Source organism: Amyelois transitella, chromosome 4 (assembly GCF_032362555.1).
Source record: "Amyelois transitella isolate CPQ chromosome 4, ilAmyTran1.1, whole genome shotgun sequence".
In the NCBI taxonomy this organism is placed as follows: domain Eukaryota; kingdom Metazoa; phylum Arthropoda; class Insecta; order Lepidoptera; family Pyralidae; genus Amyelois; species Amyelois transitella.
The window spans coordinates 7,842,590-7,854,924 of NC_083507.1; the positions used below are offsets into that span (position 1 = coordinate 7,842,590).

The 12,335-nt window shown below is 37.7% G+C and overlaps 1 protein-coding gene across 3 annotated transcripts in view; it reads left to right on the forward strand.

Moving 5' to 3' along the window:
* LOC106136957 (probable ubiquitin carboxyl-terminal hydrolase FAF-X) overlaps positions 1–12,335 on the forward strand; it is a 32,104-nt gene that overhangs the window by 3,451 nt on the left and 16,318 nt on the right. For all 3 annotated transcript variants that reach the window (XM_060954696.1, XM_060954698.1, XM_060954697.1), the window contains exons 8-28: positions 207–360; positions 1,887–2,038; positions 2,190–2,447; positions 2,553–2,651; positions 2,730–2,872; positions 4,483–4,700; positions 5,448–5,578; positions 5,658–5,854; positions 5,931–6,033; positions 6,331–6,484; positions 6,732–6,975; positions 7,057–7,207; positions 8,571–8,690; positions 9,319–9,450; positions 9,702–9,800; positions 10,014–10,162; positions 10,356–10,469; positions 10,562–10,670; positions 10,993–11,131; positions 11,472–11,602; positions 11,950–12,168. In XM_060954696.1, coding sequence (XP_060810679.1) covers positions 207–360; positions 1,887–2,038; positions 2,190–2,447; positions 2,553–2,651; positions 2,730–2,872; positions 4,483–4,700; positions 5,448–5,578; positions 5,658–5,854; positions 5,931–6,033; positions 6,331–6,484; positions 6,732–6,975; positions 7,057–7,207; positions 8,571–8,690; positions 9,319–9,450; positions 9,702–9,800; positions 10,014–10,162; positions 10,356–10,469; positions 10,562–10,670; positions 10,993–11,131; positions 11,472–11,602; positions 11,950–12,168 — 3,216 coding nt within the window. The remainder of the gene's footprint in view (positions 1–206; positions 361–1,886; positions 2,039–2,189; positions 2,448–2,552; positions 2,652–2,729; positions 2,873–4,482; positions 4,701–5,447; positions 5,579–5,657; positions 5,855–5,930; positions 6,034–6,330; positions 6,485–6,731; positions 6,976–7,056; positions 7,208–8,570; positions 8,691–9,318; positions 9,451–9,701; positions 9,801–10,013; positions 10,163–10,355; positions 10,470–10,561; positions 10,671–10,992; positions 11,132–11,471; positions 11,603–11,949; positions 12,169–12,335) is intronic.

Here is a 12,335-nt window from a genome sequence, read left to right on the forward strand (position 1 = left end):
TAGTCTTTGCAGTTTTGTGCTCATCCTTTTTGTGATGATTGGGCTTACCAAACGACATAAACAAAAAGAGAGTTTATACTCTGCATACATATATTTACTACACCAGGAAATTTTACGTCTTAATAAAAAAAAAATTATAAACTTAATGGCTATTGGATATTTATTAGAGATTTATTCATTAAATATTATGTATCATTTTTTTTCAGGAATGTATACCCACTCTATTGGAGAGTTTGACAGATGAAGAGCTAAAGAGAGAGGCACGTGGTAGTGAGAATAAGACTGATACAGTCTCTTGTTTGATCCGTGCATGCAAGTATGTCTCTGTGAAAACACCTCACCATCACAGCTTGCTAAAATGTAAGTAATTTATTTGTATTGGAATTGAAGTTTTTTACAGATTTGATGAGATGTCATTATTATTACTGTTAAATGTTTGTTGTCACTTGTATTACAATGTTGCATTTTTAAAATACTTATTTTGGTATTGGATGTTTTTACTATGACTACATGTGATGTTTATTTCATGACATGGATCCAGACTCTGTTCAGTTTGTAATTATTACTAAGTCAGACTATTGAGTCTATAAAATTCCCCACCAAATTACACTAGTCCGACTTTCACTGTCAAATGCTACATATTGGTCATATTTATTTTTAAATTCATAAAGCTTATCAATGTTGTGGTCAAGCTGTATGTCCTAGACTGAAAGATTTTTTCTAATGTTGACAAGGCAAAGTCACATTTTCTTACACTTAGGTTATCCTCAGTTATGGAAAGAGAAGATGAGATTAGCCTTGTCAATAATCGTAAATAGACCCCCTGGTTTATCAACATCTCTGTTAGTGTGGATTCATGTAAATCGTATTTTAAGGTTTAAATTCTAAATGTTGAATGTGTTGCCGATCTCCGAACACCAAGCAAGAGGAAATCCGTTATGGGGCGGTGGCGCACCCTGTAGCTGCTTAGGGGCGCAGTGTCTACCTCCCCTGAGTCGCTACATCGTACGTCATCGCACCCAATCATATCATCACTGCATCTTACTGTGGTATCATTCTCGTCCAATGCTTCTGTGCATGACTGTAATTTTATTTTTGTCTATGAAATGTTTAATGTTTTTCGGGGAATGTATATAATAGAGTCTGCACAAAAAAGGTATAATCAGCCAAGGATACAGAACAAACATCGTATCCTATGTAAAAAAAATTCGATCTTCGATTTGGAGGGAAAGATGTAAAATACTTTTTTACTTTTACTGACACACTTTCCCATTAAATTGATTACCCTTAAAATATATGCAAAGTAAGCAATTGAATATTGTAAATTTTATTTTAACTCTTTGTACTTATGTTCTGTCTGAAGTAATTATATTTTAATTTAAAAAAAATTCTTTAGCCAATTTGTATTTCTTGTAAAATATATTTGTTACTTATATTATACTTATACAGTTACTAAGTGAATGTTGTGTATTTTGCCTGATAAATGTATTATATGTAATTAATATTTTGTATTTATATCTATGTTTAAGACAACACAGTTCAACTTCTTATTTGGTATAAGGATGTTGTAAATTCAGAATAGGACCACTGCATTTCTACCTTGTTTGTCATAGGAGAGACAAAAGACAAAAGCTGTAACAACTAATCCCCAATGCGGTTTGGCAGATAGCTTAGATCTCACCAAAATAGTAGAATAGAAAAGATTTATTTTCAAAATATGGATACAAGGTATCACTTATTAACGCCATGTCACTGAAATCTAATTATATCTACTACCGCTTCCAAAGCGCATGTGTAGAAGAAGCGGCGAAACAAACTACACTGCAGCATTTCACTTTGTCTTCACTTACATGCTATAGTTATTGACATTTTTGTCATGGTTTCAGCATTTGAAATGTTTCGATTGAAAATGATTTTACGGCTGTTACAAATGTCGTCTTTCAATGGAAAAATGTCAGCTCTGAACGAAATAAACCAGCTCATAAGTACAATGTCCCAACAACCGAAGCCGGAGTGGCTTACACCGGCAGTTATAACAGTGAGTAACTTAGTATAACAGTGAATAACAACAATGATTAAACATAGTTGTAAGTAAATGCAACATCCATTTAACGAATAAATATGAACAAACTTAGCTTACGCCTGGCAAGAAATTTTAATACCCATAATATGAAGTAATTTTATTTTAGAATTGGATCCGTGAAAATAAAGTTGTAGACATAGTGCTGCGTGACTCTCTCCACCAACCACAATACGTGGATCGGCTCGAGAAAATGCTCAGATTCATGATCAAAGAGAACTCATTGACAAGAGACGATTTGGACGCTATATGGAAGGCACAGCACGGGAAGCACGAAGCTATCGTGAAGAATTTGCACGATTTGCTTGCCAAACTGGCGTGGGATTTCACCCCCGATCAACTTGATCACTTATTTGATTGTTTCAAGGTATGTTTTGTTCACTTGATAGTTCTAAGCCAATTTATTTTAAACCTACTCTACATTAAATTGACACTTTTTTTCTTTTTAATGAGTATTGATTATGTTTGACAGGCTAGTTGGGCTACATCTAGTAAGAAACAAAGTGACAAATTACTGGAAGTCATTAGGAGGCTAGCGGAGGACGACAAAGATGGTGTAATGGCAAACAAGGTATTTTTGTTTCTGTTGTATATGTTGTTTTTCTTAATGTTTATTCATTTTGAGTCATATAATTGTTTTTTTTTGTAGGTATTGGTATTATTCTGGAATCTAGCTCACTCGGACGAAGTGTGCACTGAAATTATGGACGTGGCGCTGGCTAACCTCATTAAGATTTTGGACTACAGCTGTTGTCAGGATCGGGACGCACAAAAAACCCTTTGGCTCGATAAGTAAGAACCTACATTTACATTCTTATTTGTTGTTCCAAATGTTGTAATTTCCCGGTATATATCTATATAGAAGTCTATACTTCTCACATACATCTCATTACGAATTAACATAAAACACGCCTGTTTTTCGAAAAGAAAGGCAGATGTCACATCTGTCCATACATACATACATACATAAAATCACGCCTCTTTCCCGGAGGGGTAGGCAGAGACTACCTCTTTCCACTTGCCACGATCTCTGCATACTTCTTTCGCTTCGTCCACATTCATAACTCTCTTCATACAAGCTCGGCGGTTTCGGGTACTTTTGACCTGACCCTTTACCAGGACGTCCTTAATTTGATCAAGATACGTTCGTCTAGGTCTTCCCACTCCGACCTTTCCCTCCACACTCTCCTTGTATATCTGCTTAGTCAACCTGCTTTCATTCATCCTCTCCACATGACCGAACCATCTTAACATACCCTTTTCTATTCCTGTAACTACATCTTCTTTCACATCACAACATTCCCTTATCACGCTGTTCCTTATCCTGTCACTCAATTTCACACCCATCATACTCCTTAACGCTCTCATTTCCACTGCATTTATTCTGCTTTCATGCTTCTTTTGCCATACCCAACTTTCACTCCCATACATTAATGTCGGGACCAACACGCCCCTGTGCACAGCCAGTCGAGCCTTTTTGGATAGTTTCTGACTGCTCATAAAGGCATGCAAAGCTCCATTCACCATGTTCCCCGCGTTCACTCTCCTTTCAATATCACTATCATACTTGCCATCTGATGTAAACTTTGATCCTAGATATACAAACTCTTTCACTTGCTCCACTTTTTCTCCTCCAATCAAAATATTACATGCTGTCATTTCTTTCTCCATTTCAAAAACCAGTGTTTTAGTTTTACTTACGTTCACTTTCATTCCTTTCTCTTTTAAAGCTTCATGCATACAGTTTACCATCTCCTGTAACTCCTCCGCTGATGACGCCAGTATAACCTGATCGTCGGCATAGAGCAGACATTTGACGAGTAACTCATTCATCCTTAATCCACTTTTAGACTCTTTCAAATCTGTCAAACAGCTATCCATAAATAGGTTGAACAGCCACGGTGACGCAACACATCCTTGCCTAACGCCTTTCTCAATCTTAAACCACTCAGTGTGCGCTCCGTTTATCCTGACACAAGCACTCGAATCCTCATATAAGGATTTCAGTGCTCGTATTAAGAGACTGCTCACCCCATGCATAGAAAGTGCTGACCACAATTCATTCCTCTCAACTCTGTCATAGGCCTTTTCCAGATCTACGAATGTGCAATAGACTTTTTGACTCTTGGCCAAAAACTTTTCGGCTATGCACCGCAAGGAAAAGACCTGATCAGTACATCCCATTCCCTTTCGAAATCCCGCTTGAGCATCCCATATTTTGTCATCAGTTTCATTCCTGACTCTATTAATCAATACCTTAGCATACAATTTGCCGTCCACATCTGTCCACTTGTCACAATCCATGCATCGTACGCTTCGTCCACGTTTATTAGTATTTCCATGCAATCTCGGTTAAGGTTACTTCGTCAGTTTCAATAACAATGATATAATTGCATGTACAGATGTGTAGAAGAATTAAAAACCAACGAGAAATGGGTTCTGCCTGCGCTGAAAGTAATGCGCGACATCTGTTGCTTGTACGAGGCGGGCGGGCCCGGGCTGAAGCCTCACGTGACGCGCCAAGAGCTCATCGACCGGCTGCAAACGCAACACTTGCTCGTCATTCTAGTCACAGACTCGCTCACTCATTATATGGACGGTGTGAGGAAGAAGTTGGCAGGTGAGTGTTCTATGAAGTAAAGCGGGTGCGTTGTAGGCGGGGAAGAGTACGGAGCCCTGTCTATGACAGTGATCAGAAAGAGTGTGATGAGTTACCTAAGTCTGGTCAGATCTTCAGTTGTTTGCTTTGAACTCTTGGTTCCATTAAACTAAGGTTTAATGAGTTAACCCAAGTATTAAATTACTTCTGATTTTAGTAATTTTATCAATTAAAGAAATTTTGTTTGCAAATAAATTGCCAATTCAGTTTCTGTCTAATTTACCGCGCGTTCCATTTCATGTACCTACATAGATCTCTCAAAAATTTGTTTGAGACGAGATATGCACGAGACCGTCGGTGATCGAATGCGAATAATAATAACTTAAAATGCATAGGTTCAATACCCCGCGGCCACGACGGCCGCACTATGACTATTTTCCAAGTTATTTATATTCGTTTGAATACTAACCCATGTTTTTATCGTGAGGAAAAATATTGTAAGGAAATGTGCGCACATCAGGCAACTGGATGTGAAACCATAATTTGACACGGATTCCTCTACAAAGGTTACGGAGGTCAGATATGAGTAACTTCGTGTAAAATACCAGACTTGCCCAATCCAGGATCCTCTCCACAGTGGTGAGGATGTAACCGGGACTTACGCCAGGAGAGATCTCTCAGAAAAAATCATTGTTTATAGAAAATTGGGACATTTTGAAGTCCTGGCAGTTTTAATCACTTAACCATATTTTTATGGTATCTTTTCAGAGGAAGGTGAAATTGATTGGGAAAACTGGTTGCCAGACGGCAGATATCCACACTCTTCACAAGTACACGAAAGATTAAGTTTTCTGAGGTTTCTTTTGAAAGACGGGCAGTTATGGCTATGTGCGGAACAGGTTTGTATTGTATTCTTTTGAGGGATGTTCTCGTTTCAATATGCTATCTTCTCCTATCTTCATAAGATTTTTTTTTCAGGCGAAACAAATATGGGTGTGTCTCGCAGAAAGACCAGCTCATCTTGGGGATCGGGAGGCGTGTTTTCGATGGTTCAGCAAACTAATGGGAGAGGAACCTGATCTAGATCCAAATATAAGCCTGCATTTTTTTCGCAGAAATATTATGACATTATCTCCCAACTTACTGACACATGCTGGTATAAGATGCTTTGAAAGGTAAAAAAAAATAGTATTGATCTTGATAATATTGTTTGTATTTTGACAAAAACTAAAAATTGTATTCACATTTCAGATTTTTCAAAGCTGTGAATTCCAAAGAAGGCAAACTCAAAATTAAGCGACGTAGTTTCTTACTCAATGACCCTGATCTCATAGGATTAGATTATTTATGGAGGGTAAGTGTATTTTCTTATTGTTAATATACAATAAAGGTACTTTAACTACAGCAGCAGCTAAACCTGATGGTTTGACGTCGCCAGAGCTTAAATTTGATCTAATAAAAGTCGGGGATAATATCTCGGAAAGGCGTGTGCCTTTTTAGTTTATATTCTTTATGGCATCTTACGTGTCGTAAGATGCCATAAAGAATATAAACTAAATAACAATGGCATTGTCATGACGGAAGCCACAAAATTTAATATATGTCCTATTGTAAAAATTTGAAGTAAAGGGTAAATGTTGCCCCTATACAGGTGATAACGGAGTGCGACGACGATATCTCGGCTCGCGGCATCGAGCTGCTGCGCGAGGTGAGCACGTGCGTGGGCCCGCAGCTGTCGCCCGCGCAGCACCACGAGGCCTTCCTCACGCAGTGCTGTGCTCGCACGAGGGCCTTACTACAGGAAGGTAAATAAGGTTTCTTTGTTGCTGGATTTGGTTCCCTGTAGGTCAGATGAAATTTTACCTAACAGGGGATTTCTACTGGATTTCCGGGTGAACCCTATGCGGAAGCAATAAGGCTCAATATTAAGATGGCGCCGCCGCTGTCACCTGTAACCGCTTTCAACGTACATTCTGTAGCGTTGTAAAACTGAAAGTTTATTTTACATAACAATGAGAATCCTGCTAACACAACTTACTTTTGTTTTTTCAGAAAAAGAAGGGTGTACAAAAATGTGCAGGGTAATTCGTGCCATACAGGAATATGTAAATGAATGTGATAGAAGATTTTCCGCGGAACGGCAAATTCTACCTACCTACAGATCGGGGCGGGGGAGGCAGTGCACTATTATAGTCAGATTTAATTTTCAAACTGGCCAAAGGCAAATCGAGGATATAGAATTATTCTCACATTCAAACGAAACACTTCATTCGTTGCGTACAGCTATCCAAAGAAGGTACCACATATATGTTTAAGAGTTATATTTAAAAATTATAAATAGATGTAAATATAATTAAATACATTATTAACATTTCAGGCTTAAAACAGCATCAGATAGTAACATAAAATTAGAAGTTTATTTAAATAAATTAGAGCTGTATATAAATGGAGAGCTTTTGGATTCAAGTCACGACCGCAAAATCTTGGGTCAATTGCCCTTACGTGATAAAACAGTCATTGTTGCAAAGGTATTTATTAAGCTTTTCTATGTTTCTCGTTTGGCCAATACAACTGATTTCAAAGTATTTCTCCCGACATATGCAGATCCTTTTGCATTTAGTGTACGGCATTACGTATATTATCATTATTTATTCACTCAACTGTGTCTGCGTTATCTATGTAAATCTAGTATGTAATTTGAGTATTCACCTAATGGTGGCTATGAGCTGGTGGTGCAATCAAATGCAATGCGTGAGTAGATCACACAATAAAATGTTGAATAATCCTTGGATTATCAGAAATAATTTATTTGATAGAGAAATAAAGAGAAGCATAAAATTAGGGTGAGAATTTCACGTCAATAGGGTACCGGACAACTTTTCAGATTGTGTTTAAAAATAATCTTTATTTATTTATATATCCATAAAAAATATTATTTTAAATAAATAACTCATTTGGAGTATTAAAAAACGTCAAAAACGTAATTTATTTAAAATTGCCGCGAAAACAGCACTTTACGTCAATTCAGATCGCGTGACGTCATATGTTTGGAAAACAAGCCTTATTACAAGTGATCAGTGCTTGGATAATTTAAGTATTTTCTCGCAGATCTAGAAACATGCAAATCCCATAATAATGTAACCTTTAAAATCATAAAAAAAAAAACATATGTGAAAATAACTTTGTAAGCAATGAAACTAGTTTTAGGTTATGTTTTCGTTTGTTATTTTTTCAATCATTTCTGTTGTTAAGATAAACAAAAAGAGGTTGAAATACTTACACAAATGTTTTCACATTGCGAAATTCAGCAAAATAAAAGTCGGTATTAGTGGCAAAGAAACTGCCGACCATGAAAATATCAATCTTTTGAGAGATTTCTATTGTCGGCTTTATTAACCTTGTTCCATGATAAAAGCTTGATATAGGCGGCTTCAAGCACTTGCGACAACTTCTGTTATGAGTAAAGTCCTTCAATTCTTAACTAATTACAATTAAATATTTTTAGAAAAATGCTAATAAATCGTAGAATAACTCGAAATAACATACAAAGCAGTGTTGTTTACTTATCACTTCTGAGGTATGACGTCACCCACTGTGATTGGTGTTTGGGTTCTTACGCTGCACAGATAAAAAATATTGGATTTTCGCAACTTTATTTATTGATTTAAAATTATAAATCATTGTTATTTCTTAAAAATCTTTACTAAGTGATGTTCTTGTATAAAAAACTTTATTTTAAAACACAACTTAGATTTTTTTTCGATTACTGTCCGGTACCCTATTATATGTTTCTCACTCTTTTACTTTTTCACACGTGGTTAAAATAAGATTATTTAATTTCTTTTACTGATTGAGCTTGATTTTCATTATTTAACGAGGTTTTTTTTGCAGGTATACGATGGCCAAGTGTGTGGTAGCGGCGGCTGCGGATCTTCAAATGAATCCAGCAGCGACTCGAGTACATCTTCACCTCCACACCCTCCGACCCCGGAACACGCGCTCCCCGGTGTGGTAAGCACTTAAATAATTTAATAACCACATTTATTTTACTAAAGCAATATATGTAAAAAAAATGCAAATCCAAAAAGTTTAAATGAAATATGTAATAAAATTGAAATTTAAAGGAAATGAGATTTTCAAGTATGATGTTGTAGTTAAATAATCTTCTTCCTCCTGGCTTCTGTCCCGGTTGCGTCCTCGTCACTGGAGAGGAGCACAGGGTACTATTCCTTTGGCCATAGATCCTGAATTGGGTGAATCTGGTTTTTGCACGAAACTACTCCCCTCTGATCTCTGCAACCTTTTGCAGGTAACCTGACCCATATTTGATTGATCATAGTTACAAATCCAGTTGCCTGCATGTGCAGGTTTCCTCACGTTGTTCTTTCTCACTGTAAGAGCATCACGCATTTTAACTGATATAGACCTTACCGATTCGGCCGCCAACGATCCAATAATATTTATGAAAAAGGAAAGTTACAGCGCGATGCTATGAGATGTTAACTACGGCCCACCAAGAATTCAAACGCTAACACATTTGTATAATTTGTAAAATTGAGAACAGGTATATGGTGAGGGAAAACAAAAGACCAGGAGATGATAATCTAAGTAAATACAAATATTTTCTTAATTTTTCCAGTTGTTTGCGCAAGGATCGTGGTACATACCCTTTATATTGGAACTGGAGCACGTCGGTATTACCAAAGGTCACCCACAACTGACAGAAGCAGCACATTTACTCACGCAGATTTGTCCAGCGCATAAACAGACTGTATGTAATATAATTAAAATTATGCTTTTGCATAAAAGAACGGATGGGCTTTAATGTTCGCTCTGTTTTCATTGAAAGTTATTGCTAAAGACTGATATTATTGAATTCTTGATAGAGGTTGCAGTCCAATAAGGCCGCTTTTTGTAGTTCCTTTTTGTAGCTTACTAGTAGTTCTGTATGTTTTATGGTTTATAAAGAACTGACTAAACAACTTTAGAATGAATTATATAAAGTATCTCTTTTGTTGTCAGGTGGAAAGATTGACGGAAGCTTTGTTATGTAAAGATGATTCTAAGTTAAAAGATATGCTATATGGTCATGCACCACCCACAGTTGCTTACAATGTAGAGGTGAGTATTTTAACTGTAAAAAGTTAAATTTTTCTTTTTTTTTTCTACTTAGTTTGCGGTTTCGATTAAATACTTAAAACTGTTAGAAACATATGAAGGCAGGGTCGCCTTGTAGAGAGTTAAGTGGTTGATTGATACCATGATTGGGTTTAGACTATTTATTATTTCAATTAGATTATATTGTAATAATAATAAAAACATGTTTTATTGTAGGTTTTATATAGTATGGTAATGCCATCATCAGACACAAGGTTAGAGCGGAGTAGAAGCTTTCAGTTGGCGTGTGTGAAGAAAGCACCGCTTTTGGTGCAGTGCCTCTCAGATGATGAGTTCCTAAAAGACGCCGCACCTCACACTAGAAGGTAATGCTCACTAAAATTATATCTTAGAATCACAGTTAATATGGCGCATATCTAGGTGAGTAACGTGTTGATTGCTGAAAACGCACGCAAGAGATAAAAAAATCAAGAAAGTATATAAGTCGCATTGAAGGAAAATTTTTATGAAACTTGTTTTTAATTGTTATTATTGTTTGGTAAATTGTTTTTGTTTCAGAGTTGGTTATTTAGCACTAGTCAGACTAGCTAAGCTGTCGTTATATACATTAGGCCATTTATTTGAAATATTAGCTCCAGATGGGTCAGACACTGCTTTAGACAAGGAATTCAGGTAAAAATTACATTTAAATACATTATTTTTATATTGTGCGTAATGATTATGTATGGTAGCCCATCAACTAAATTTTATAATCTATGTTTCAGAACTGACGTCACTATTTTAAGGGAAGCTCTTCAGACCGTACCAAATCATAGCTGTGAACTGATTGTAAAAGCACTTGCAGAGAAATTGGCTAACGCTTTAGGGGAACAGGTATTTATTGTTTTACACTAATAAATCCCAACTAGGTATATAGTATAATAAATGATTCTTATATTAAGATAATTCCATAAACGCTTCCATTTGGTATGGAGGCACGGGAACGCACTGATACGCTCTGAAATACATCGCTCTTGAGTTTCGCCCTATACAAAGGCGTTACAAACCACGGCTTATTTTACTTGGTTTCCTGAATTTAGATTTTTCGCGATGCTGCTGCATAGTGCACACTAATTACCGGTCATACGAGCTGATTAATTGAGAAGCGTTTTTTAACTTTTCACCCCAACACATAAGAAGCATTATATTGTTGCAGGTGGTAACGAGCAGCGAGGACAGTGAAACAGTATCTTGGCTGGTGTGGTGGCGGCTGCCCACGGCGGCGACAGTGCGCGCCCTGTACGCGCTCGCCTTCTCCGTGTCGCAGCTCAGCGTGCACCCCGACGAGGTCACACGTGAGTCACAACTGGTTGTACACTGAGACACTTAAAGACAGTGTCGATGCTGGTGTGGTGGCTGCTCACTGCCGCTATTGTGATGCCATTTATTTTCTTCTGTGTTCATTTTGGAAATCAATTTCAAGGTTGACAAAAGTATAAGTGTGAGCAAGCAAAAATACTGAAGTGAGAGTGAATGTTTTCGGAGGAATGGAATGGAAATCTAATCTCAATGAATGGGTAGTACCTAGTAGTATTCTATTCTTTTGGGAAATTGCTTTCCATGAAATTCTTCTCCAACCTTATAGTTTCTAGTGTTTATGTGACATGTTCTCCTAATGTATAAATTCTCTTTCAGTGGTTCGGGAATGTATGGAAGTGATCACGATATGCATGGCGCTAGGAGAATTAAACTTGGAGATACTTCTCCAAGAAAGTTGGTGGCAAGATACGGCACTATATCTCATGATAGACTGTCCTAGTCCGCAAGTAGGTTAATTTATAATTTAGTCATTTTGTGAATTAAAACAGCCTAATTTGTAAAATAAGCTTTTTTTAATCAGCTTTTACTAAATCTGTTGTAACATTTTTACAATTGAATCAGGTTAGGTGACATTTTGCATGGTGATGATACAATCTGATTTTGATATCGAATTGAGTATCACGGTGAGGGTGGACATTGTGAGCACATTCAGGTCATTCAGTTAGGATAATCTACAACGCTGGCGGAGGTCAGACTGGAGTTGCTTCAAAGCAAGACTAACTGCCGGGAGGATGAGGATAATTCCATTTGTACTGCAGTTGATGCCGTGACTAACAGCTAGTATTGTCTGCAGGTGCGTGTATCATGCGCCGAGCAGCTGCTGGCGATGTGCGCGTGGGGCGGCGGCGGCGGCGCGCGCGCGGCGCTGGCGGCGCTGGGCGGCGCGGGCGCGGCGGCGGGCGGCCGGCTGCGCGCGCACGCGCGGCACGCGCAGCAGTTCCTGCAGCTGCTGTGCAGGCTGGTCGCGCTGGCCGGCCCCACGGCGAGGACGCTAGATGATCTCGTCTACGAGGTAAGTCTAGTTTTAAATAGTTTCTCTTGGATCGCGCGCAGCTACGTGCTAGTTTATTAGTAATATCCATAGAACCACATTACCGCTAAATCTGCACCAAACAATAATAAGCTTATTAGCTCCATTCATTCAAAAATAAGCTTATCAAGAAGAAAAACAATTCAATC